The sequence below is a fragment of the Erithacus rubecula genome, assembly GCF_903797595.1.
Source record: "Erithacus rubecula genome assembly, chromosome: 4".
NCBI classification, from domain to species: domain Eukaryota; kingdom Metazoa; phylum Chordata; class Aves; order Passeriformes; family Muscicapidae; genus Erithacus; species Erithacus rubecula.
This window is the reverse complement of record NC_136686.1, coordinates 46,084,728-46,111,550: the sequence shown is the minus strand read 5'-3', so window position 1 is coordinate 46,111,550 and position 26,823 is coordinate 46,084,728. Positions and strand designations below refer to the sequence as shown.

Here is a 26,823-nt window from a genome sequence, read left to right as displayed (position 1 = left end):
GAGAGACACGTGTGTTGTTTTTATTTTCATAATCAAGAGAACTGTGGAGATCTTGTTACATATTGTCCAAAAAGTCATTTTTTACTGAACTATGATACTTAAATTATGCCTTTAAAATCTGCTTCCTTAGGGATACTCACCTCTATTAAGTGTTTCATCACATCTATTAAAGGATTATAGTAGTCCTTTGCTACAAGACTGCAGACAACTTAGAAGGCATAGCATCTTGATTTTTCTTGGTCTGGTCTTTCACTACAAATTTTTTCTTAATATTTTCTTCACTTAAAAAGGTATTTGTAATCCCACAGTGAAGCATTTGTAACTGGTTTTGATCTGCTTACCAAACCAGTTATGCTGGGAAAAAAAGGAAATTGATTTAAGTGAATTCAAACTAGTTCTGTTTTGCAGGTTTCAGTAAACATCTGTAAAAATGCTGAATATTTTGAAAGGAACATTTTTCTTTTGAAATGAAACAAAAAGAGTCTAAAAAAACATAAACCTGAATGAGTGTGTGAAACTTTTGGTCTCTGAGTTTTCAGAAATATTATGTGGAGTCTTAACCTTTGATATTCCCTCTAGAGACTAGTAAGGAGAAGATAAAAACTTGGGTCCTATTCCGATTGTTGTTACTGCTGTTTTCTGCTTTTTTTTAGAGAATTGCAGTAGGTGTTAGTGTGTTTCCTTGTTACTGCAGTTATTTTATCTCCTTTCATTCTTCAATGCCAAGAAAATCCTGCAGAGTGATGAGGCCAAAGGCAAAAAACATAAATTGGGGAATTTTTTCCATTTTTTTCTACTTCCAAACTGGTGTTAGAGGGGATAAGCTGTATTCACCATTGCCATCTATCAGAAGTGGAAGTGAACATTCTATCAGCATGAACAAAATATATAAAAGGAAATACTTTAAAAATAGTTCTGTTTCCTCATATTACTTCAGAATTAGCCCTAAACTAACAAGGCACATACTGTGGAAAGAAGAATCTTTTATATACACACACCACTCCTCCTCTAATCAGCTCGAAATATGGTTCAAATGCAATTGCTCAATGGTGGGTTGGCTCACAGATAGTACTAGAACTTTGACACCTGATATCTTTTGGGAGTTTCTGCTGGGTGAAGATGTTCAGGGTTTATGGGGTTGGTAGTGGAGGGGGATGCCCGGCATGTTGTTCAGACTATGCTTCCAACATGGACTTTTCATTAGTTAAGTGGAATTATTTTGACTACTAGTAAGGTTTCTGCCCTTCAAAGGATTCTGCTTCTTAGCCCTTACTCCACTTAAGTGACAATTTGCATTAACAAAGCCACTTCAAAGGACACTGAATATAGCTTTCATTTCAAGAGATGCATTTCCTGCCACTAGTAGATCTTGACATTTGAGACAACAAAAATTTAAACTTGTTGTCCATCAATTTGAAGAAAATACCTGGTCAGATGAAGGCCTTTTAAGCTTAACTTGGAGCTCTTGCAGTTGAACAGAAAACCTGTTCCAGAAAAGTTTTACCAATATTTAACTCAATTATTATGCCTTTGGTGTAAAATACTTTGGAAGGAAAAGTAATGCATTATAGTTGCTGGTAATTCTAGCATACCATATAAAATAAAAAGAATAACAAAATTGCATTAGCTTCTGGATTCCAAACTCGGGCTTAGATGATGCATTTCAAGACCCTTTATTCACTTTCATGTTGTTGCAGTGTCTCTTTCAAATTCTCTGACAAGTTATCACAATATGGTAGTGATAGGGCAGGAAGCAAAGAAAAAGATTCTTTCAACATCTGGCTCTTGAGCTACACTGTCAGAATTCTTACCCCCACCAGCTCCTCCTAAGGGAGCCTTCATATGAAAAGTCCCTGCTGAGAGATCTCCTTCTACAAGTCATCAAATTGCAGTCATTATCCCAGAAGAGTAAGAATACAATGATTTGCACATCTATGAGAGGATTGGGGGAAAATGCTAAAGAGCTTTGCATGTATTAAACAGGTAAACTGTGCAGCCCTGCTGCTGTTGTTCTCCTCCTACAGTAGTGCAAATTGAGATGCTGAGGATTGAGTGAATTTGACCTCGGGCCAAATCCATTGGGATACCTGGTTGTGTGAAGATGCAGTGAGGTTCCTACTTGCAAAGTCATTGGATACCTAACTTGTGTTCATAGGGATGACTATTCATATCCTGGCCTTTTCTGACTCTTTAGGCTGTTGTGTAAAAGTAGGGCCTTGGGCCATCCTGTGGAGATCTGAAGGAAAGGCAAGTTTGGGTTTTTTTTAGAATTTTCCTGTCTAAGATAGGCTGTTGCTTCTGTGTCCTCTGTCTCTCTTCCACGCTTTGGGATTTGCCCTGCTCTTTAAATTTGATTTGTGCCTTTCATAAGGCATTACCCTTAATTATTCCTGCTATGCAATTACAAGTAATAAAGAGCAGTTTGGGGTATATGTATTCTTAAATTGAGAAATAGTGAGCTTTTTTTTCTACTGCATTCTCCATTGACCTCAGCATGTGTTTGGTTTATCTTCTTTTATTTCATTCAAGTGCCTTGTTGAGGATAAGATTTAAAATGTGGAATTTATTCTTCTTTCTTTTGCTGTCTTTTAAGCTTTTGAGATGTTTCCCAAAGCTGTCACTCCCTTGGGAGTAGGTGATTTCATTTGCCTTCTCTGTTTCACCAGTTCTGTAAAAGCTACAGATTGTCTATCCCAAATAAAACTCCTGAGTTACCACAAATGTAGTAATGCACACTGTAAAGCACTACAAATGTTGCTTTGGATATTCATGTACAGAGGCTACAGTTCTGATACCTGTTGGTAGGTAGCAAGGCTACAGAGTCCTGAAGGTCTTAACAGGTATTGGAACTGCAGTTTTCTGCTTTTAACTACATGTGCTGTCATTTCTTTGTTCTGAAAGCAGGGGAGAAGTGTGTATTTGAAAATTTAAAAGTCCCTATTCCAGAAATAGGAATTTTCAGGTAATGGGGCTTTACTGAGATACAAGTGAAATATGACAATGGGGTACTACTGACATTAAATGAATTATGTGATCTCAACAGTTTTAATAGCTGATAAATTACTTCCAGTTTTTATCCTAATCCAAATGGTGTAGTTTCATAGAATATAGAGCCATAGTCCTGGAAGTGGGACTTACAGAGATACCTCTGCAGGATGATTTTCAGTTCTTTTAAGAAGTGCTAGTGGCTGTAAAATATGTGGGGAAACGTGCTCTACTTAAGAGTTTAGTGGGGGTTTTCTTGAATAAAATTTGAGATGAGCCTTCTGTGCCTTCAGCTTTCCTGAAAACAGTCTTTATTTGAATGTAGAAATACAGGTTTAACTACATTTTCATTATTGTATTGATAAACCTCAGCTCAGTGTTAGAAGGTGTGCAGAAAATGGGGCTTTCAGTTCTCTGGCTACTGCATTGTCACCTGTATTGCACATGGCATGATTTCTTAACTGTATGAGAAACTGCACATAGTACTTGTTGAAGACACCTACAGATTCCTAGATTCAGTCTGCAGCAAGGAAGGCCAGCAGTCTCTCCAGGCTGCATCAGGAACCAGCACTCCCTCTCATGAGAGACTTCCTCAACATGAGGGAGTCCTTTCCACAGGCTGCAGTTCTTCACAAACTGCTCTGATGTGGGTTCCCCCCTCCCCATTACAGAGTGCAGTCCTTCAGGAATAGACTGCTCCATTGTGGGTCAAGTCCTGCAGTGACCCTGCTCTAGCATGGGCTTCTCACAGTCACAGCCTCCTTCAACCCAGCATGGGATTCTCCACAAACGGCAGGTGGATCTCTGCTCCAGCATGGACCTTTGTTGGCTGGACATCCTAACTCACTGTGGTCTGCTCATCTCCTCTGCCCTGGCAGCTGCAGCACCTTCTCCCCTTTGTTCTTCACTGGCCTGGGTGCGTCCACAGCTGTTCCTCTCACATTGTCTAACACTCTCTTTGGCACAATTGCTGTTGCAGAGGGTTTTTTTTTCACACTATCAAATAGTGCTCCTGTAGGTGCAGCTATCATCATTGATGGCTTTGACCTTAGGCAGAGGTAAGTACGTCTTGGAGCTGGCTGGCATTGGCTCTGTCAGACATGGGAAGCTGCTGGCACCTTCTCACAGAAACCAGAAAGTAGAAATAATGGCTGCAAGGTGAACTTCTGTAGGGTTGGCACAAAATGGAGGGGTTAGAGAATCTGAATAGCAATAAAACTGGAATGCAGATGGGGTAAATGACTTATGGAGAAGAAAAGGATAATGTTGATAAGCCACTCATGCAGTAGCCAGAGGTTAAGGAGCACCTGTTAATACAGAAGGGTATGAGAAATTCTAAAAAGTCAGTGTTTTACAGCAGGCCTGAGAAAGCTGGTAGCAGGGAGGATTGTAGCCTCTCTTTGTATGGGTCTAAAATACTGCTGGAATTTGCTGTTATCTCACTGGTGTTTCTCTGCCCTGGTAATTGCTGCAAAGTGTATTGTAAATGTGAGAAATAAGTTGGCCAGAAGCTAAAAATTTGAGGTTTTTTACACTGATTACATTTTAGCAAATAGATGCTGAATGCTCATTTGTTGCTTTTAAGACCTGCTGGAATTAGTAAGAGGAGCTGTAGTTGCCTCTGGGCGAGTAGAAGTACTGTTGTAGAAGCATTTGCGTGTCCCAAACTTCAATTATTCTTACTCGGAAGTCTTTGCAGTCAAAAGATTTTGACATTGCAGTTGTGGGTGGGTGTTTGGTGTTGATCTCTGAGGGTTGTTTGGGGTATTTCTTTTAAGTTAAAACTAGTAAGTAGATGAATGTTACCATCTCAAAACCTCACATAATTCTATGTTTTGCATTTTCTTTCTGAAACGGTGCTTACATCTACTATGTCTGTGATCTTGAGAGGTTGTACCGAGACAGAGGAGAATGGCTGTAATATGCAGTCTGAAGAACAGCTCTTAAAGGGTGCTTCCTAGCTTGCTCTTCCAGGATTTTCACCTGGAGTTAACAACTGTAGGCTTCTTTAAATTTTGTAGTCCCTAATTCACTTAGCAACCTTGGGCATTTGTCTTTTTTTCAGCCAACGGATGCTGTCTCGGAAGTGGGGCATCTCCAGCTTGATAATGAGGGTTCGTTGTTTGGAATATGTGTTACCCTGTATTTGCTTTGCAGGGATGACATGAAGTAGAAAGTTGCTGAATCCCTTATTCTTGAGTTTGCTTCCGGCCCCGGCCGCATCGCCCGTGTGTCGGGCCGGGGAGCGGAGCGGCGGCGATTCCCCATCCCGGGATCCCGGCGCGATGGGCGCGCAGCCCGTGCCTGTGGCAGCCCACGGGCCGGGTCCCGCGGTGCGGGGCAGCGCAGGGGCGCCCGGGGCGGAGGCGGAGAAGCCGGCCCGGCTTGGCGGGGCCCGGGGCGAGGGGAGGCGGCCGGGCGGTGTCCACCCCGTGCCGGGACTACTCTGCTTCTCTGCTTCTCCTCTGGCACCGGGTCGCGGTTCCGTTCCGTGCTCGGTGTTGGCGGGTGCGCGTACCGAGCTATTAATGCCGTCGTGCCAAAGCCCGAGGGGTGCCAAGTGCTGCCGGTCTGTAACAGCCTGCCGGGGCCGCCGCGGCTCCGCAGCAGGTCGTGTAGCATCTGCTGGCGGGTCTGAACTCACTGTCTGCTTGCAGGGTTATTGGAAAGCAACTGGCTCCTCGGGATTCCTTGCCTAATCAGAGGTGTTACCTCCTCCTCTTCCCCCAGTGTCTCTTGACATCATTTCATCCATCAGAGTTTCAGAGGAAAAAAAACACCAACCAAAGCAGAACCCACCCAGTCTGAGAGCAGCCCACACCAGCCCCTCAGTTTTGCCGTGACTGCAGGGAAGAGCTGGATCGGGGCAAAGATGAAGGATGGGAGCGGGGCTGAACTCCACGTCCTGAGGGATTTGGTGCGGGGCGACCCGAGAGGAATCCGGAGCGATGCACTGACCGGCATCCCCCGTACCCCCACAGGGGATCAGTAAGCCCCGCGATCGCGGGCATGCGAAGGTGCTTGTCCCACGCGAAAGAAGTAGCCCTCAAGGTGCGTTTGGCCCTGCTCGTCCTTGTTGCTCCATGGAATTTCTTCTGCCCTCCGCAACTGACCTGATGTGGACCGAAGCGTTTCTAACATGAACTTTCTCCCTGGGATCTGGTGGTCTCTTCCCTTGGTCTTGGTCTGGGCGACCCCACCAGTCACCTCCTCATGGTGGTAAGCTGTGCAATTCCAGAAATTTTTATTTGCTCTTGGGGAAGGTGGGGTCGGATTAATTGTGAATTAGGGGAGATGGGGGAAGCCTCTCCCTCTTAGTCTCACAGAAGCGGAGCTCGCCTGCTGCCAGCTGCTCCGGTCCAGAAAGTCTGGCCTTAAAGCGAGCGGATTTAGATGATCCCGGCACCTCCTTCCACACCCGTCCCCGCTCTCCGAACCTCCTCCTTCGCTTGAGCACAGCGAGCTGCGGGGCTGCTCGGGGCTTTCGGCTGCGGTGCGGGGGGACCTGGCCCGGCGGGGCAGCGGGCACGGCCCGGCCGGCGCTGCCCGGGCGGAGGGAGCGGCAGGAGGGCGGCCAGGGGAATAAAACAGGGAATACGCCCGAGGGGCGCGGACGAAGCGCCGCTGCTGGCAGCCGCCCCTCCGCGCCCCGGAGGCTCTGGGAATTGGCTACAGCGCCTCTACTTTTTTATTATTAATTTATTTTTTCCTTCTTCCTCGCCCTCACCCGCCCCTCCCTCCTTCACTGTTTCTCGTCGCTGAACTGCAAGCTGCCAGGGCAGAGGGCTGAGAGCCCGGCAGGCAGCGCAGGGCCCGGCTTCAAGTGATAGTTGATGTCGCTGCAAAAACGCGTTAGAATGGAAACATAAACCTGCCCCTCAGGCTGGGGACCCCAACCAAACCCAGGCTGGAAAGTCTTGGTGTAGGAGAGGAGGTTGAAACCCCTTCTTGTAATCCTGGGGAACACATTTAACCTTGACTCTGGCTGATGCGCGATCAAAGCCCAATTTATCAGACTGAACATGCTTCAATGAAATAACTATGTCCCTAGTCGTATAAACGTTATTTATAGCGATGGCTTTTTGTCATGGTGTCCTCTAAGTGCCACTTAACTATATAGTTTTTGGAAGTCACGCTTTTAACGATTTTATGATCGTATAAAATAATGAAAATTCAAGAAAAGGACATTTTCTTCTGTTTGATCCCTTCAAAAGACACCTATAGAAGTTTGGATTTTATGAAAGGTACCTTTCGAAGCGTTTCAGGACTAATAGAGACCATCTGGATACAGATGATGTAATTTAATTTTTTCAAGGTTTTTCTTTTTCTTTTTTTTTTTTTTTAAGTACTGCACAGAGCTGCAATAGCGAGGTTTGGGGTTCTCCTGAATGCTTCAGGTTATTAAAAAAACACAGGGTCGATGACTAATTGTAAAGGATTTCCACCAAAATGGCAGAGGCGGCTGCAGCTGGGGGCGCGGAGGAGCCTCCTTCCCCCGGAGCGGGCGCAGGGGGTCGGCGTGGCCCCGCTGCTGCCCTGCCCCTTCCCTCCGCAGGTACATGGGCGCCGTGGGCTCCTCGCGGGTGATGTGCGACAACGTGCCGGGGCTGGTGAGCCGGCAGCGGCAGCTGTGCCGGCGGCACCCCGAGGCCATGCTGTCCATCGGCCGCGGCGTGGCCGCCTGGACGGCCGAGTGCCAGCACCAGTTCCGCCGGCACCGCTGGGACTGCAACGCCCTGGAGCGGGGGCAGCGCCTGCTCGGCCGCGTCCTGCTGCGCAGTGAGTCCGCCATGACTGAGCCCTGGGGTGCGCGCGGCCTGCGCCCTCGGGCAGGGCAAAGCGGGGCTGGGGCTCCTCATAGGGTAACAGGGGCTCCTCATAGGGTAACAGGAGCTCCTCATAGGGTAACAGGGGCTCCTCATAGGGTAACAGGAGCTCCTCATAGGGTAACGGTCTCCTCATAGGGTAACAGGAGCTCCTCATAGGGTAACGGGCTCCTCATAGGGTAACAGGAGCTCCTCATAGGGTAACAGGGGCTCCTCATAGGGTAACGGGCTCCTCATAGGGTAACAGGAGCTCCTCATAGGGTAACAGGGGCTGCTGTGGGGCTGGCACGCCCTGGGCAGCGTGCGGGAGCGATGGCAAGCGGTGCCCGTCCTCCTGTAGCCTTGGGCTTAGCAAGGGTGAAGCTTGGCTTTACATTGCAGGAAGAAAACAAGAGGACATACAATGTTATTTTAGGGTCGGACAGCAGAACAGCATATACGATAACGTGAAGGTCTGTATTGCTTAAAAACTTGCATCACATCAGGGAGACAACGTGGGGGTTTGGCATATTAGGGGCTGGCTCTGCAGTTCCCGACTTTCTTGATCCATAATGGATATCAAACCCACATATTAAGGCTTACAGGGAAATTGAGGCATCAGAATGTGGCAGCAGATCAGAAGACTTTCCATCACAGCCCAGCCTCAGGATACCAGTTCTGGGGATGGGGCCTGCTGGAAGGAGCAGTCAATTGCAAACAGGAGCCCGGTGCGCTGGGATGGCAGGTGACACAGTCCCTCCTGCAGGCGACACAGTCCCTCCTGCAGGTGACACAGTGGCTCCTGCAGGCGACACAGTCCCTCCTGCAGGTGACAGTGGCTCCTGCAGGTGACACAGTCCCTCCTGCAGGCGACACAGTCCCTCCTGCAGGTGACACAGTGGCTCCTGCAGGCGACACAGTCCCTCCTGCAGGCGACACAGTCCCTCCTGCAGGTGACAGTGGCTCCTGCAGGCGACACAGTCCCTCCTGCAGGCGACACAGTCCCTCCTGCAGGCGACACAGTCCCTCCTGCAGGTGACAGTGGCTCCTGCAGGCGACACAGTCCCTCCTGCAGGCGACACAGTCCCTCCTGCAGGTGACACAGTGGCTCCTGCAGGCGACAGTGGCTCCTGCAGGCCCGTTCCCGCTGCAGCATTTCGCCGGCAAAGCTCTGCAGCTGGGTGCAGTGCCTCCAGGCTGTGCTGCCTGCAGGGTGAGGGGCAGCACTGCCCTCCAGGCACTGCGGCAGCTCAGGTCAGGCTCCGGAGAGAGCGGCAGGGCACACGCATCTGACAGAGGTGAGCCAGGCTTGTGCAGACCCCGAGCGACTGAGACTACATGGTGCTTCCCGCCCCGAGGGAGGATGGTTCAACAGGGTGGTCTTGCCGTGTTGTGGTCGGAGCAGGGCACCTAGTGAGTCTTCAGATCTCAAATGTGAGATTTTGACTCGAATAAATGGCTGGGATTTGTTACTGTGCTGCAGCTCTTTCCACCAAGTGCCACACCCTGCGCACATGGCTTTTCTTGGTGCACAGCCAGTGGCTGGCCCTGCCCTGGCTCTTGTGTCCCTGCAATGTCCCCGGCATCATTCTAAGCTGTGAGCAGCGTGGCACCCACAAGGAGGGGAGTAGGAAAGTACTCTGGACCATTGCCCCACAGGTGGGGACGGAGAGGAGGATGGCAGACACTGAGCCAAGCAGGGGGATTCTCATTCCGTGCGAGGTTCTGCTGCTGGGAAGCCATGGTTCCTGTAACCAGCTTCGTGTTCCCTTAGCAATTATTTGTGAGTAACCAGTAACGTCACCCATAGGCTGAAGTTTTCAATGAGGTTTGTCTGATATTCAGGAAAACATGTCAGAACATAGCCTAATAATGATGAGGCTATTTAATAATAAAAAATAAAAAAAAAGTAAAAACGCAGTTTTTCCAAAAGTGAAGTTTTCACTGTTGGCTCATGTGGCAGAATGACAGCATCAGGCTTCTGAGCTGTGCACTGAGCCTGATCAGGCTGTGATTGCCACAGAAATGTAGCTTGATAGCACTCTAATAAAATTGATTAGTTCAATAAACTCAAAAACCCCTTTTCTCTTCCAACAATATCAAGTGTTTCTTTTTAATTAACACTTTACAAATTTTTAATATTTCTGAATAAGTTTTCTCAGAAATAAGTCTTCAAAAGAGTGTGATTTGTAACAAGCCACAGTAACTTCTGCCTATTTTTCAAGGCAGTGTAGGGAAGGCATGGTTTGCCCAGTCCTTTTGTAAGCTTTTAGTTGCCATTTGCAAAAGGCTTGCACAGGGTGTGGAAGTTCAGGGCCCATAAGTTAAACATATTGGTGCTACTGCAGTTGAAATACTAAATAATATGTTCTATGGTGTAATTCTGCCTCTACAAAAAAATCATAGCTAACATTTGTCTTTGGGGTGCTCTTCTACTGTGCTAACATTACTTAAGCTTACAAGCCCTGCAAGATGTCTTAGATATTGCACAAAAATCTACTTGTCATTCTTCCTATGCTAAAAACTTCAAAAGTAGGAAAGTATTCCATTACCATAAAGAGATTTCTGTAACATAGCTCTGTATTGTAAACTATTACATCTTACAATAAAAGCAATTATTACATTTAAATTATATACCTAATCACCTATGAGTAGGCACAGTCTAGAAATTCAGATAATCTTTGGTATAATGAAGTATCTTGATTAGGAGATGGGAAAGCTGCCAGAGCAGCTGGCATGAAGAAGTCACAGCTGCCAGACCAAATCCTGCCTCAAGCATGACACAAGTGGTGCCATTGATTTAATGGAACTTATTTGTGTGAATTACGGTTATGGGCTTGATTCTAGGCAGAAAACCTAATATTAACTTATTTTTCAGAAAATAACACCCAAGCTTTCTCTCTAGCACATTTTAAAGCAGAGATGTCTATTCCAAGAGCTTCAGGAGAGGAAAATCTATTTTCAAGAATTACTTGCAGTATTTTGCAATATACATGTTGTTTTAGTGTCCCTATTTAATAATTTCTTGAGCTTATCTCTCCAATAGCACTTCATATATTCTTCTGAGTTCACGAAACATGATAGGAATGCCAGCTGTCCTTTTCACATATCTGTACAAAACAACTGATCCATGAAAGTATATTAATCAATATCAGAAGCAAATGTTTAATGTTTTCCAACTCTAACACTATATTGATGAGCTTTTACTAGGGAGGGGTCCAAGTTTAAGCCATGACTAATTCTGGCTCCAGGGAATGTGTATTTGTGTGATTTCAGCCTAGTTTATCTTTTGCTGTGCAATAAAGTCCAGGCTAACTGTCTGAATATAGGACAGCCACTCAAAGTAGCTACCCAATGATATTTAAAGTGACTTTTCTTGTTTCAGGTAGTCGAGAATCTGCTTTTGTACATGCCATCTCCTCTGCTGGAGTTGTTTTTGCCATCACCAGGGCATGTAGCCAAGGGGAACTGAAATCCTGCTCCTGTGATCCCAAGAAGAAAGGCACTGCCAAGGACAGCAAAGGCCATTTTGACTGGGGTGGCTGCAGTGATAACATTGACTATGGCATTAAATTTGCCAGAGCCTTTGTGGATGCCAAAGAACGGAAAGGGAAAGATGCCAGGGCACTGATGAACCTTCACAACAACAGAGCTGGAAGGAAGGTGGGTGTCCATCCAACAGATGCCTAGAGATGCTCTTGGACCAGCTCTGGTGTCCAGGGCAGTTAATGCTTGGCCCTTGCTGTCTGATCTCAGCAGTTATGAAGAAATATGGGAAGAGTAGGAGCCTGAGCTGCTGGTTCTATCTCCCTTGGAGGTTCAGTGTGACAGAGACTTACAAACAGACTGAATTCAACTGCCTAACAGTATTCCCATTGGAGTCACTTCAGTTGCTCCTTGTGTGGGAAGTTAAGCAGGAGTCTAAGCTGCAGGATCACTTTTGATGATGGAGGTTTTGTTTTGAGCCTGATTCTTAAATAAGCAGGAGTTTTATTTTTGGTTTATACAGAATATAAATTCCTAAGAGAGGCTGAAGATCACACTGAAGAGCAGGCTTGACAAAGAGCAAATTCAAAATAACTGTTGAGGGAAAAAACACCATTCTGTCCATTTCTGTATATATATGGTAAACTTAGTCACAAAGTGGGCAGCGATAAAAGGTAATTACTTCACTTTTAAAGCAAATAAATTCAAAATGCATGTCCCTCCAAAAGGAAATGGCCTTGGAGCATGATCTGTAACACCTTTTCTAAATATTGTATGAAAATACTATAGTAGAAGGAGTAGTTGCCAGGTGTATTGCCCACCTCTGGTGCCAGGGCTGAGGAATATCTGCAGTAACATTTTGTGGTGGTAGCTATAAAAAGTAAGAATAGTGCATGAAATTGGAATATGCTGTTTGGTTATTTAAAACATGTTAAAAATTTGCTGCTCCCATGACATCTGAAATAATACAGGAAAAAAACTGCTAGACCAAGCACTTTTGGAGTTATTTGTAGGGAGTTTTTGTGTCTTATCTTTGGTTTTCCTTAATGCATATTTAGTAGGAATTGTTTGTATTCTGATCTTTTTTTGTACTGTAAGTAGATTATTTTCCTGAAAAGGTTTTGTTCTTCAGCATCATTCCTCCATCAGTTTATTCCCAGCCGGTGCAATTCATATGTGATAGACACATGCAGTACTGTGATCACGTTTCTGTTACTGTCCAAAAGAGGGTGAAGTCTACAACATAAGCAAAGATTTGTTTTTTAAATGTGGGACAAGTTCCATGATGGGAAGTACCTTCTGTAATATTTGAGCATCTTATTATTTTTAAGTTTTAAAAAACACCAAATGTCAAATACTAAGGTAGTACTGGTAAGGTACTAAGATTTTTAGAACAATATCAAGAAAATTGATAAATATATTCAATTGAAAATGATGAATATGTTCTCATATGCTCTAGGACCTGCTTTATGAACAGAGGCACTGGTTTGTATTCACAGTGCAGTAGTGTAGGTTTAGCTTTGCAGGGATCTCACCACTTTAGCTGCCCACAAGCCTGGCATTTTGACCTGGGTAAGACCATGTTGCCCTTGGGTTTTTTTTGCCCCCAGAAGGGATGTTGATAGATTTCTTTTAAAACTAGACTATTCCAACTGTGTTAATTAAAAAATGAATAGAACAAATATTTATAATATTCCCATATGAATCACAAAACATAATATGCTCTATATCAGCATAGGAACACCACTAACAAAAAAAGTGATCTGCATTCCTGTGTGCTTCTTCCACTATCCCAGCAGGTTGTTTTAAACATACAAGTAGCTAAATTGATTTCTGCTCAGATAATTAAAACCAAGCATCTGTAAATCCCAGATTTGTGATATGGCAATGAAGTGGGGCTGTGGGAATTACCAGTGACTTCTTTGAAGTAGTCATATCATTTTACAAATTGGAAAGAAAATTAAAAATCCTTTGGTTTTATAATACATTCTCACTTTATTACTAAGTGCTTGACTGAAAAAGGCTGCCCCACTGTGCATCAATCTCACTTCTAATCATGGAGCTTTCCTCTCTCTTATCTTCCTCCCATGATGACATTCCTCTTGTACAAACTCTAAAAAGTTCATATTTCATGAACCCTTAAGGCATAATATTTATAGATCAAATATCCGTATCTACATAATTAGGAATGAATTATTTACTGTCTACAAACCCATCTGTTGTTCTCCAACATACATAAGCTATCATACAGATAGCTTAAATGTCTGAGATGAAGCTGAAATGTCTTTAAATGCTATCCAGATGTTAAATTAATAAGAGTGGTCTCTCCAGTGCAAACTAATGAAGGTCTTATTCTAAAATGTTTGTTAGAAGCTGTATAGGCATTTTAAGCATGTTATATTTTAAAATTTTTCATAGATCTGATGCTTAGAACAGGTACAGTGCTTTACACAGTCTTTAAAAATAATTTAAATATTAAATGCCTCTGACTTTCTGGGCAATATCTGAAATGCTGTTCAGGGTAAAGGGCAACTTCATGAAGATGAGCTGGAGAGGGTCAGAGGGTCAGCACAGCAATCCTGCAGCTAGAACAATAGGGAAAGGAGGCACCTTGGCCTCCCAAGGGGGTGAATGATTCTGGCTATTTCTGATCGTTTCCTCCTGTCCAGTCTGTGTCCTGGCACTGCAGCCCACACTGATCCTTGGATGGCTGGCAGGAGCAGGAGGGTAAGCACACCAGCCAGGGGACTGTGTGTGCAGTGAGTCAGGCAACCTGAGCACACCAGCCACATGGGGATGACTTGATGCTACCAGTGGGTGTCACTACAGACCGTAATTTGGAGACCCATCGCAGGTCTGGCACTAGAGCATGGATAGAAAAGGGCTGAGAAGCAGTTAATGACACTTTGTTTTACCTGTGTATATTTATATTTACCTGTGCATTTTAAACAGGCCGTGAAGCGGTTTCTGAAACAGGAGTGCAAATGTCATGGTGTGAGTGGCTCGTGCACCCTAAGGACCTGCTGGCTGGCCATGGCAGACTTCAGGAAAACAGGAGATTATCTGTGGAAGAAATACAATGGAGCCATTCAGGTGGTCATGAATCAAGATGGCACGGGTTTCACTGTGGCTAATAAGAAATTTAAGAAGCCAACTAAGAATGACCTGGTATACTTTGAGAGTTCTCCAGACTACTGTATCAGGGACAGGGATGTAGGTAAGCCTCTATCATTACATGTGAATGCTTTTAAAGACATTTGTACTTCTAAGGTCAAAAATTTTAGTTTTATTGTGTGTCTGTCTGTATATACGTATATGTATGTCCATGCCAACCATCACATTTTCTGAAGAGTTGTGCTAGCCCCCGTGGGAAGAGATAAAGTATTGGTGCTGCTATTAACACTGGATTTTCCTGCTTCAGAGGTTGTATAGAGACACATTTAGTGTTACAGAATTCAAGGCATTGCTAGTCACCAGGAATCCTGCTAGTGGGTCTTGACCCATGTATAGTATTTCCTGATGTGGCAATTGAAAACTAACAACTAGAAAACCAGAAATTTGCAAAAGAGAGGCAGACTAAGTAAGGGATGAGAGAAGTTGTGGAACTAATTAGTAGGTTGTATAATGGGCCAGATTGCACCCTGTATGACAGATCTGTAAGGTGTCTGGATAGCAATGCAACTCAACTCTTTTTGGCACTGCTCCATGTTTACAATCCAAGTTTACTTGGAATAAACACTGCAAAACAGCTGTACTTAAATAAGAACAATATGTGAATTCCTGGTCATGTACTATTGACTTCAGTGAACCCAGAATTTCATCCAGTACAATTACATTGTACAGTGTTTCTGGTTAGTTGAGTCCACAACATAATTTGAAATGTTATTTATTATTTTGGCAGGTAATGTTTATTACCTGCACTAGCACATACCATTCCTTGAATAGTGGCTGATACTGTAAAGTCTAATCCAAGTGAATAAACGGGCATGTTGTGGCATCATGTAGAGATTAATTTTGCAGACTAGGATTTTTTTCAAAACATTTCTCTCTTGACATAGCCTCTTTTATTGTAAAAACCATGATTTCTTTTCACCCAGAAGATCTTGTGCACTACCCAATTCTATGTCAAAAAGCCATTTAATAATCTCTTTGTACTAAGACTAATCTCATATGTCAGTCTTGTTATTATGGAGGAGAGTGGGCATTTTTCACCACAGTGTATTATGTGCATTTGCCAGACACTGACAGGGCCTGCCCAGAGATGGCAAAGTCTGACATGTTCTTTGGCTCAGCTCAGTGTAAGGTGCATCTGAGATGATGTTTCTTTGCTGCCCAGAATTCAGAGAATGTGGCTGTTTGGAAGAGCATATTTTCAGAAAACTGCAGTAAACCTTTGATGGGATATGGGATGCCCTGAAATAAACCTTTAATGGGATGTGGGATGCCCTGCTGCTTGCACAGAGCAAAGAAAGAACCACACAAACAAAACCTGATCTGGCTTTGAGGGAGATGATTTTGGCAGCTGCACCACATTTTTTTCATTTTTTTGGTTTGCCTTGTTGAGCATTGCAGAGTGCCAGCCCTGTTAAATGACTACAAATGAAATGAGATTATGCAAGTCTGAGTTTGGAAATAGGTGGGGAGCATCTCAGTGTCAGCTGAATCTAATACCACAGTGTTTTAGTATATCCTTGAATACAGTTCTGCCTTTCATTCTCCAGGGAATTCAAGTGATTTAATGCTTCAGGGAAAAAAAATATCTTGAGGTTGGTTAATATTGGAGCTGAATGAAGGATTCACAGAGCAAACCTCATTATTTGACCAGGAGGCAAACTGTAGAATGTCCAAGCCAGTGTCCTGTGTGCCTTGGTTGTGCTAACACATAGGAGCCACTGAATTAAAAGTGCTCAAGGATTCTGCCATCACCAGCCTACCCAGGAAAAAAGCAGATGCCTTCTCTTTCCCCACTGGAGCTTCCACCCTGGGTCTGGCATTCTGTCTGAGGGGGCAACTAGACATATATGCATGAACAACCCAAAATGTGGGTTGTCTGTTTTGTTGTTTTTTGTTTTCTTTTTTCCTCTAGAAAGGAAAAGAGAAGTAATTGATTTCAGGAAGGATACAATATGGGAAATCACTTAGAGTAACTGAATAGCACGATAATATAATAGCCTGACCACCTCTTTCCTTGCCTTAAGATTTCATGAAGGACAAAATGAAGATTTTTCAGAAGTGTTCAGAATTTGTTTAACTGTGCACACATAACTCTGCTGAAATAATTTTTGCTCACAATTTCATACTCAAAATTTGATAGAAACAGAGATAGAACATCCCAGAAAGCTTTAAAAAATCATCCTAAGTAAACTGTTGTTTTTATCAACACAGGGCCATTTTTTCAGAGCTGGCCTGGGAAATCCCAGCCCCTCCAGACAAATCTGCCTCCAGTGTGTACTGCCTGTTCTTTTCAGCCCTTCTGTACTGTGTGTTGCCCAAAAGATCCAGTAGCTTCAGAGCTACTTTTCTGTGAACACTTCCTTTAATTATTTTTTTCCCCAAGAACACTTGTCAGGAAACTGTTGTTGGGGATTTCACTGGTTTTGCACTTTTTTTTTCCCTTTTGTGTGTGTATATGTGTGTGAAAGTCTAATAATGGATGTTATTGCTTGACACTAGATTTTAATCAATAGAAGTAGAAAGAAAAAGCCCTCATTATATACTAATAAATAAATCTTAGGGCTTTAATAATGGAAAGAAAATATTTTTCAACATAACTCATGTTGACTTCCAAAAATAACTGCAAACTGAGAAGAAAGGACTTGATATACAGGCTGTGAAGTTGGCAGTATGAAAAGCTGTGGATGTTTTGGCAGGTAAAATGTATGTAGGCATGGCAATTCCAACATTTGAAATGAAAACAAAGAGGTTGTATAAAACCTTTTTACAAGTTAGAACCTACTCCTGCCTTGTAAGTGCTGAGGACGAGCATTGCAGGTAGCAGGCAGAAAACTGCCTTATTTTGTGCAGTGTCTCCTGCTGCCTTCATCCCTCAGCCTGCCAAGGAGTGCAGTAACTTGTCTGGCTCCTCACTGCTGGTTATTGTTAGTTTTCTTTCTCACTAGAGAAGCTGAAGAGATTCTAAAGATGCTGCTTTAACTTTAGAAAAAGGTTGGTTTTGCTCAAAACCCAAGCCTTTATATGAGCTTGTTTTCACTTCAGTCACAATCTGTGGATAATTAAGTCCCCTGTCCTAGTTGTGTAGTGAATGTTGATGTTTTGTGGTCAGCATCAGATGAAACCAGTTTCTGACTGTCTGTTAGTGGCTGAAATAATTTTGTTTTTGAAGCTGCTGGAAAAACTCCTGTTGAAAGCAGTGGGTGCATCCTGCTTAAGTTGTCCTTTAGTGCTGTGTGATTTCCCCTGACATCTGGAAATAAGAACACTGGACTTGGAAACTAACTTGTGCCTCAGCTGGGGAATGTGGTGAAACCTTTCTGGGCAGCTCCTGATGGATGTGGGGGAACATGGGCTCTTCCTTCACCCCCAGCTGCCAAATGACACAGCCCCACTCTGCTCCTGGTTGGGAGTTGTGCTGAGATGGAGGACAGCTTTGCTTTTCCTCCACTGGTGTGAATTCCTGATACACAGTGCAAGTCATGTGGGTCACAAACTTGGCCTTTGAACAGAGAGAGCAGGCCAAGTGCCTTTAAAAGCTCTTCACAGAATCAGGTTGGAAAAAACCTCTGAGATCATCAAGTCCAACCTTTGACCGAGCAACACCAACTAGATCAAGCACTAAGTGCCACACCAAGTCTTTCCTTAAACATCTCCAGAGCCAGTGACTCCACCCCCTCCGTGGAACATGCATTGCAATGTCTAATAACCCATTTTGTGAATTTGGTTGTATTTTGCACATACAGTAACATCTGGGATGTGATGCATATTGCTGTGGGCTGACACAAACAGCAGAACATGAGCTGTTTGCTCAGCGTCATGGATGGAGGAGAGTGTGATGGTTGGGAAGCAGGATCTGGGTTTTTTTCTGCCACAGGCTTCCTGTGAGACCACAGGTGCATCATGTAGTTCTGCATCCCCCTGGCTCTCAGCCTTGCCTGGACTGGGGGCACTGGGGGCCCCTGGAAGTCTGGAGTGATTCCTGAAAAAAGATTGGTCCATAGGCAGCAGCATGAACATGCTCAGAGCCCAGGGAGATTGGGGTTTATCAGGCTGCAGGAGCCTGTTTCTGGCTCCATTCAGTGGGCACCTGTGCTGAGCCAGAGGGCCAGTGGCCACAAGCACCTTCTGCTCTGCCTGCAGCAGACAGGAACCAGCCACAGTGAAGCTCTCCAGGTGTGTACCTCTACCTATGAATATTTAAATATTCCAATAAATACAGGAATCTAGGCCACGGGAAGGAAACTGAGATGTGTTCTAGGGCTGAAGCACTTCTCTGGGATGAGAGTTGAAGACTGTTCTAAATTTGATGCAAAAAGAGGAAAATTTGCACCCCCGTGGCTGAGATGCTGGATCAGGTGTCAGTCCCCTGAAAAAACAGTTTGAGAAGGGGACTTTGGTCCCATTCCTGAGACCCCTCATTGCATTAGTGGTTTGGGGTCAGCCCCCATATAATATGTAGTCTTCATGTTGCTGGGGGGACAGCAGGGAGTGGAGATATAGTGAAGGCTTGTATATTACAACTGCTATGAGACAGCAGCCTCAGTGCATATAATCATAGGGGGAAAAAAAAGAAAATTGGAATTTATTCAGCTTAAATTATTAATAATTGCATTTTAACTGCAGTTTACATTTTTATTAATTAAGATTTGTTTGCTATCCTAGCTCATGCAAAATTTAATTAATGTTTGCATGTATTTGTTTTCCTTAAGAAGGTAAATTTTTCATGTTCAGTGTACACCTGCAAGTGCACATTGTGAAATATTTCCAGTTAATTAACTGACCACACCATTACTTAGGGAATATCATCTTGCCAAGAAGAGAATGGAATTTTACTCAGGTCTGTGGAATGGCAGAATGGATGTTATTATTTTTTTTCTGCATTTGATTAATAATAACAATATGTAAGAAATTAGGTGAGGCAATTAATTTTTATGAAGTTTTCAGATTAGTGGTAATAACCTATGAGCAGTTGTGGTATTGATCCTAAAATGTACCCTAAATCAGTTCTTGTTAGATGAACAGTGGCTCCTCTGTGGTACACTCACTGTTCAGACTAAGACATGCCTTGCAGAGCCATTTTGTGCCACGTGGGTATAGGCACAGTCATTTCAGCCACTCCTCCTGAGTGTTTCAAGAACATAAGCTGTGGTATGGTTCTTCTCCCTCTTTCTGTCCACAGCAGGATATAATTTAGTTTCTTCTAATCTCATAATGAAAGGGGAGAACTCTTGGTGTTACCCACAGAGGTAAGAGGCACACAGAGCAGCAACTCTTCAGCTGCCACCTGAACTGGTGGAATGGGGCCCGTGGGTGGACACAGCAGTGATGCCAAATGCCTGGGGTGCTTCTGCACTCACTTCTGCAAGACTTCACTCACTGGCAGCACAGTTACTTTGAGCAACTCTTGAGTCCCTCACAGTCACCAAAATCTTGAGGTCTTCTCTTTCCTAGTCCCCTCCTGCACACCCAGAGCTCCTCAGCAAAGCCCATGAGATCAGGTGTTCCAGGCAGAGCATGGGCATCCCATTTCAGACAGTCCTGGGGGAGCAGGACTGCCTTGGGAGGGGTGTCTGCTCTCTGGAGGGGAAGAAAGTTCCAGGGAAAGTGAATCAGAATGTGATAATATTAACATAATCAGGCAGACCCTTGAACTATTTAGCTCATTTTATTCCTCCTCATCTCCAGGCCTGATTCCTAGGGGAAATATTAGAGCAATTTTACCTTTATAGACATTTCTCTGGCTTGATATTGAGTCCTGGGTGATGTGATGTTAAAGGATCAAATACATGGTGAATTATGTCTCCTGTACTGTGCTGCCCTGTGCTGGTTGCTTTGCAGGGTCCCTGGGCACGGCGGGCCGGGTGTGTAACCAGAGCTCCCGTGGCATGGACAGCTGTGAGGTGATGTGCTGCGGCAGAGGCTACGACACCTCGCGCGTCAGCAGGATGACCAAGTGCGAGTGCAAGTTCCACTGGTGCTGTGCCGTGCGCTGCCAGGACTGCCTGGAAGTGGTGGACATTCACACCTGCAAGGCGCCCAAGAGCGCCGGCTGGATTTCCCGGACATGACACACGGGCTGCTGATGCTGAGCAGCACGGCCTGGGCCCTTCCTGGGCCCTGCAGGGAGTGCATCAAAGGTCTTTTTTATTTTTATGCCTGTTTTGTCTTTGTTGTCCATTGCACAGAAGCTGCTGAAAAAGTGATGTAAACCCTGCAGCGTTTACTTTGCATTTCTGCATGACAATTGCTGCAGAGTTGTCTCTGCATAAACTGATGCAGCTCTAGAAGGATGTACTTATGCCAAGACTCTTCCAACCACCATGTAACTCTCCTCCAGAATCCTTGTGGCAATTCATTCCTGCCATCAGGAAATATGGCACTTCTACAAGATCACCACCACCAATCGCATGGGCTGGGCTTGCTCAAGCATCTTCTGAAGGATCTTGGGCAGCTCACAGCTGAGCTCTGGATACTGAATGACTCAGGAGTTTGAGCCATTGGTTGCTGATTTCCCCATTAAAGAAAATTTGTGGCTAGATTGGTGAAAAACTTTACTGGAAGGGTGTTTGTTCATCCCTGGTAGACTGGAGTTTGCAGTAAGGTGGCTACCTAAGGCCACCCTAGCCACCATTAGCACACTGTGGCTTCCTGTGGGGCAGGAGTTGGTCCATGGCCTAAAACAAAGGAAATTGCAGGAGATGTATTCAGCCACAAGCTTTGATGAACTATTAGAGTGAAAGCAAATGTCTTAGTTACATGTTTGTGAAAACCTGTCTTTAAAAGCTTTTAAAAAGTAATTAACTGCTGAGGATTTTTTTTTTTTTCTGACATGAAGTATTGAAGAAAATGGTTTTTCACCCTAATGAAAGCTGGGTACAGGACACTCAGCTACCTAAGGATGTTTCCTCCTTTTCACATACACAATAGTGGAAAAATGTTTGCAAAAAATGATGGAGAAGGAAGTGCCTTGCCTCAGTAATGACTTGGATTCTAGAGAAGTTATCAGTTTCTATGATCTTTTAAAGTTAATAAATCTGTTAAATGTGCTCAAAATTATACTTTCCACTCAGATGGAGACATCCAAATTAGACTTTTTTCTGCATGTTTTCTGCTAAACTGCATGCCTGTGATTTGGAGTATATTGGCTTGTGATGGAGGCAGTTGCAGGTTGTGCCAGGTTCCTGTGCTGGGCTGGGATCAGCACAAAACAACAAGCTGCTATAAAGATGTGCAGACCCAGAAACTGGAGCCTTGGTGGAGAGGAACTGGGTCAGAGAGGGACCAGCTGCCTCTCCTCAGGGCAAAGATCAGCAACATGAACCAAGAGAAAAATGGGTTCTGTGCCAGTAAGTATAATAAGGCTCTGAAAAAGCACCCACAAAGAGGGTGCAAGGTAATGAAAAAATAATGTAGGAAAAGGAATTTGAATGAGTGATAGAACACATTGTAGATGAAGGTAAAATTTCATGTGAAAACAAAACAGACTGGAAGAACCCTCAAAGATACAAACAGAGCAGGAAAAAGTAATATCCAAGTAGCTACCCAAGGCAATAAAGTGAATACTCTGGATATGTTTTATTTTTGGAACTTTCTGAAAAGACTTTAAAAATAAGGGGGTTTGGCATTAAGTGATCTTGAGGGAGCAGTCATTTACATCTGCAAGGCTTTCATAAAAGTTTGTATCATTAAAATGGGTAATTCGTCTCCAGAAGGCACAGCTGGTGTTAAAAGATTAGGAGGCTCCAGAAAGTTCTTTATTTGGACAATAAGATAATATTTCAGTTACTGTATATGGAAATGATCATGGCTAGAGGTAACAATAATCACACTTCTGTCTATTTACCTGGTGGGAACAGCCCTACCCCCGTGTCTGTGGATGTGCAGTGTATGTATAATGTGTATGTATGTACCCATGGGCAGCTCAGGGGTTATACTGCTGGCCTCTCCATTGCTGCCAGTTCTGGCTCTGTGCTGGATAAGGAAAATTTCATACCTAATTGTATTTAAAGGTGAGCTCCAAGGAGAATTTTTATTGGGATTTCACTGAAATTAAATCCACATGTAGTTCGTAACCTCAGCAATATCGTACTTTAAGCCTTAAAGAATTTAAAAGCAGTATAATTTTTAACCTTTTAGAGCCATTTTGGGGGGTTTTTTGTTTTGTTTTAAGAGTCAGAGAGCCTGTGTAATCTAAAAGATTACCTATTTAATAAAGCTGAAATTATTTCAGTGTTTTGGAAAAATGAAAAAAGGCTCATTCTTACAAGAGAACTTGTTCTAGGTAGTTGAATGAAGGTTGATGAAATCAAAAGTCTTCTTAAATCTGTTATTTGTTTAATATTTCAGAAAATCAACTCACCTGAATTCTGCAGTCCCAGATAAAGTGGTTTGGAGTCACTGTATTAAAAGTGCATTAACTTTTATTCCCCAACCTGGTCCTTCTCCAGTAAGGCACATCTTCCTGTTCCAAACGTTCCTGTGGGTCAGGGGCCTGTGGTTCCTGAAGGCTGGTGTTACCAGTAAGACCAGGAAGATGGGGGCATTGAGTCCCTTGGCCTTTTCAGTGTCCTTTGTCACCCTGTCCAGCAGCAAGCTCACCCAGGTGTGCACAGCAGGCTGATGTTCCCATTTCAGGCACGTGCCACACTGTGATGCAATGCCTGCATCAAAACCACTTCAGCAGAGGAAACCCAGAATATTTCACAGCATAACAAACGGGTTAGTGCTGAGCTGGCCACTTACTTGATGAGAGTTTTTTCTGTATTTATGGTTTTTTGGGGTTTTTTAGGAGCTCAAGGTAGACTTCTTACAGTTGTAGGTATTTCTGCCTCTTCCACAAAGAAATGCACTCCCAGAAACTTTTGCTATTTCTTAGTGGCAAAAGACACTCAGAGATGTAAATATTTATGGGAAAGGCCCTTCCATGATCTTCAGCAAATCCAACAAAGAATATAAGAGGGAAAAAAAAAAAAGAGGAAACAAAAAAGGAGAAGAAACAGAAATAGGCATGGCAAAGGAAAGAATACTGTAGTTTTGTTCTGTGGAATAAATTTACTCATGTATTTAGTCATGAAGAGGAAACAGCTATCTCTAGGTAGACATTTTAGTGTCAGAATAATGTTAGCTGGGGCTAAAGGTTGTAGCATTATTTTTTTAAATACGCAGTCCAATTTTCTTGAGGGAGTTCCCTTTAATTTGCTGCATGAACTCAGGATCTAGCAGCGCCCTGAAACACTGTTAGCCTGCCAAGGTTTTTGGGATTGCTTCCTCCCCTCTATTTTCAAGAAACTTCACCCTAAAAATTGTGTTGTGCTGTTATAGGTGAAATCTCATTTAAACAATTTAATTTTCTTTTACCACATGGAAAATGAAGAATGAATTAGGAATGGTGGTGTATATTAGGGCATGTGGGCATTGACACTTGAGAGATTGCTGCTTTTTCTTTTCCTGGAAAAATGTCTAAAACCAATTTATACATCTCATCCTGGCCTCCCATCCCTGTGTTAACTTCTTTGCAGATGTGAATTAGAAATAAAATGCTGCATTTTTGGTACCATGCTGCACAGCTGCTGAAGGGCATCTGGCCCAAACCACAGCTGTTGGCCACTGCCTGCAGGCTTCATGTCCAGCTTCTTGTGGGGCCCAGTGTATGGGGGCAAGGGGGAAAGGAATGTCTGGGGATTAGTGAAGATCTGGATCTGGGGAGGGTACTTCTGCTGAGAAAAACCAGCTCTTATTGCAGTGTGGCAGCACAGAGTGTACCAAGGCTCTCTCTTCTCCATGGCGTTTGCCCTGCACTCTTTGGAAAGGCTTCATAGAGGTGGTGGCTGCCTCCAAGGGCAGAAGTGGTTCTGTAGTCACATGTCACAGCCTGCAGGTTTTACCTGCCACTTCAAACAATAGAAATAAACTTACATTGTTATCAGAAAGACAGAGGCAGTTCATGGGCTGCAACCAGAAATGTGATTTTGGGTAGTTTCTTTTGTATAACAGCTCATTTGCTTGGGGAAATGGATGCAACTTCATGAGGTTAAGATCTCTTGTGAGGAAGAAGCAAATGCGTATGAATCAAACCACTGACAGCTCCCTCTGTGGTGGGAGCCGGCCAGGAGCCCTGCTGGAAGCTGGGTGGAGCCAGGGCTGCTTCTTACAATCTGCTGTAACTGGAGCCACTGAGGTTTTCAGGGCCATCACAGGATGACAGCCACACTTGGTTTTGAAGGGATGTGTGTGGTGTGTGCAAGAGGTGCAGCTTCCTTTGGATATTTAGCTTCTGCAGGTTTCTTCAACATGGCAAAACTCCTGATAATTTTCCTCCTTTCTGCTAGGGTAAGGACTTCATGCTCTGAGAAAGCAGTCTGTATGTTCAGCATACACACCAAATGATAAAAAAGAGAAAGCTGCACTAGAGAAAGCAGCAGCACTCCCCTTGGTGTAGCACTCACCTCTCTGAGTGCAGTTCCTGCCAGGGAGCAGCTGTACATCTGTCTGGTGGGAGGGAGGGACAGAGGGGGCCAGCGTGACTTGACAGTCCTGGGGGGAGTCTTCTCCTTTTTTGTGTTATAGTTAGGTTATAGTGTAAAGAGATAATGTGCATACAAATTCCATTGTCTTTAAAGGAAAAAAAAAACCCAGGAACTGCCAACATTTGGAGTTAAAAAACTTCTTCCACCCCTAAATCTTAAGATGAGTTATTATCTGCACCAGATTTCCACAAGGCTCATCTCTGCACTAAGCCAGAGGCTTTCCATCATTATAATCACGGGCTGTGTTTGCTTTTTGATCTAAGCCGTACAGAACTTCACAGGAAACATGTCAGAGGCAGCAAAGCCTAAGGCAATAAACTCTGCCCAATGAAAAAGAAAATCCTTTTGTCTGATTTGCCTAGTCTTCCAGATGCCTAGAATTATAATCAAAGAGAGATTTTCTAGATTAAAAAAATCCATGGAAATAGTAATAAAATTGCATAAAGGTATTTTTGAATTCTTAAATATTCCCCATAGTTCAAGGAAAAGATGTGATTCTTCCAGGAGTTAAGCACTCCTTTTTATCAGAGTATTACAGACAGCAGTTCCCACATAGATAATATCTTCAAGGACTAGGCCAAAGGAAGGTCAAACTACTACCTGCTGACACATATGGAGATTTGTATATACCTAGATATACACTAATGTGCAAATGCAAATGTGTTCACATTCAGGACTGTGAATCACAGCAGTTTATTCCTTTGAAATATAGGGTATAGGTGGATGGGATACAAAGCACAGGACAAGATCTGACTATGGCTGCTCCTTCTGATTTTCAGCACCCTTACATAATTCTGACAGTGCTGTTGAGGCAAACAAAATATGGTTATCCCTAGTTTTTCAGGTGGAGATACATAGCAGCACCTGATGTGAGGGTGTTTTCTGTAGCTGTTCTAGCAATTCAGATGAAAATAGAACTCAAATATTGGTCCATTTCATACTTACACATGCTTATCCACTAGCAATCCATTACCTCTAATCTTAGGCCACATCCTACATGAACTGCAAGCCAGAGCCAGACTAATTTCAACATTATAGTGAATTGTTTTGCAGGAGTAATAGCCAGAGATGATAAACCTGTATTGAAACCTCAACAGCCTCACCAGGTCTAACATGTGTCCGTGGGGTTCTCTGCTCTTCTAGATCTTGGGGCTTCCCCAAGTCTTACAGCTGAATTCTCCTTTTTTAATCTCATAGCACATCAGTGTTTACATGGTACTTTTTCTCACTTGAACAAACATCTGTCTTCTACTAGAGTAATGTGTCTGTGATCAAGTGAACAAAAAAACAATGTGATGCATCTTCTATTGTTAAGGAACACTTTCCTTTTATACCAGTTCTAGTACTGGGAGTTTTATCTCTGCTCACTCATTTCCTCATTGAGAAATAAACTTATCTGCTAGTGATGACAGTCCCTTAAACTGCTCAGTATTTTAAGAGCAACAGTGAAGTTGAAGTGGTAAAGTGGTATTTTTGATCCACTGCATCAGGGTTCTGCTTCCTTATCTAGAAGGTGAGCTGGAAAAAAAAAGCCTTGAGGCATCTGTAAGGATGCACTTTTAATTCTTGACAGAGGACTACTTGCTTCAACTTTTGGATGAAAATCTTCATTTTAGAGCTGGCCTCAGAAGTTTCCATTGACAGTGGCTAAGTCATAAATGAATACTTAGTCTAGTCACAGCACAAGGATAAGATTTCCTGAGGTGAGCACTAAAAGTGAAACACCAACCTCTCCATTAATTGTGCATGAACTAACACCCATTTTGCTAACGAGCTTTCAGAAGGTGAAGAAAATCCATCAAGTATGTGGGCTTCTTGAAAAGTCAAATGAGGATACAGTGACCTGC

At 43.7% G+C, this 26,823-nt stretch overlaps 1 protein-coding gene across 1 annotated transcript; it reads left to right on the top strand.

The window, feature by feature from the left end:
• The first annotated feature begins 5,801 nt into the window (after positions 1-5,801).
• On the top strand, positions 5,802-24,827 carry WNT2 (Wnt family member 2). Its single transcript, XM_079304314.1, has 5 exons — positions 5,802-6,204; positions 7,541-7,764; positions 11,176-11,453; positions 14,229-14,493; positions 20,289-24,827. The coding sequence occupies exons 1-5, from the start codon at positions 6,125-6,127 to the stop codon at positions 20,516-20,518; spliced, it is 1,077 nt and encodes a 358-aa protein (XP_079160440.1). The 5' UTR covers positions 5,802-6,124; the 3' UTR covers positions 20,519-24,827.
• The last annotated feature ends 1,996 nt before the right edge of the window (positions 24,828-26,823 follow it).

Bases quoted from the DNA above. Each gene is read 5' to 3' on its own strand.
- WNT2 (XM_079304314.1), top strand. From the start codon at position 6,125: ATGAACTTTCTCCCTGGGATCTGGTGGTCTCTTCCCTTGGTCTTGGTC. The intron at 6,205-7,540 runs GTAAGCTGTGCA...TTCCCTCCGCAG, and splicing joins CCAGTCACCTCCTCATGGTG to GTACATGGGCGCCGTGGGCT. The intron at 11,454-14,228 runs GTGGGTGTCCAT...CATTTTAAACAG, and splicing joins ACAACAGAGCTGGAAGGAAG to GCCGTGAAGCGGTTTCTGAA.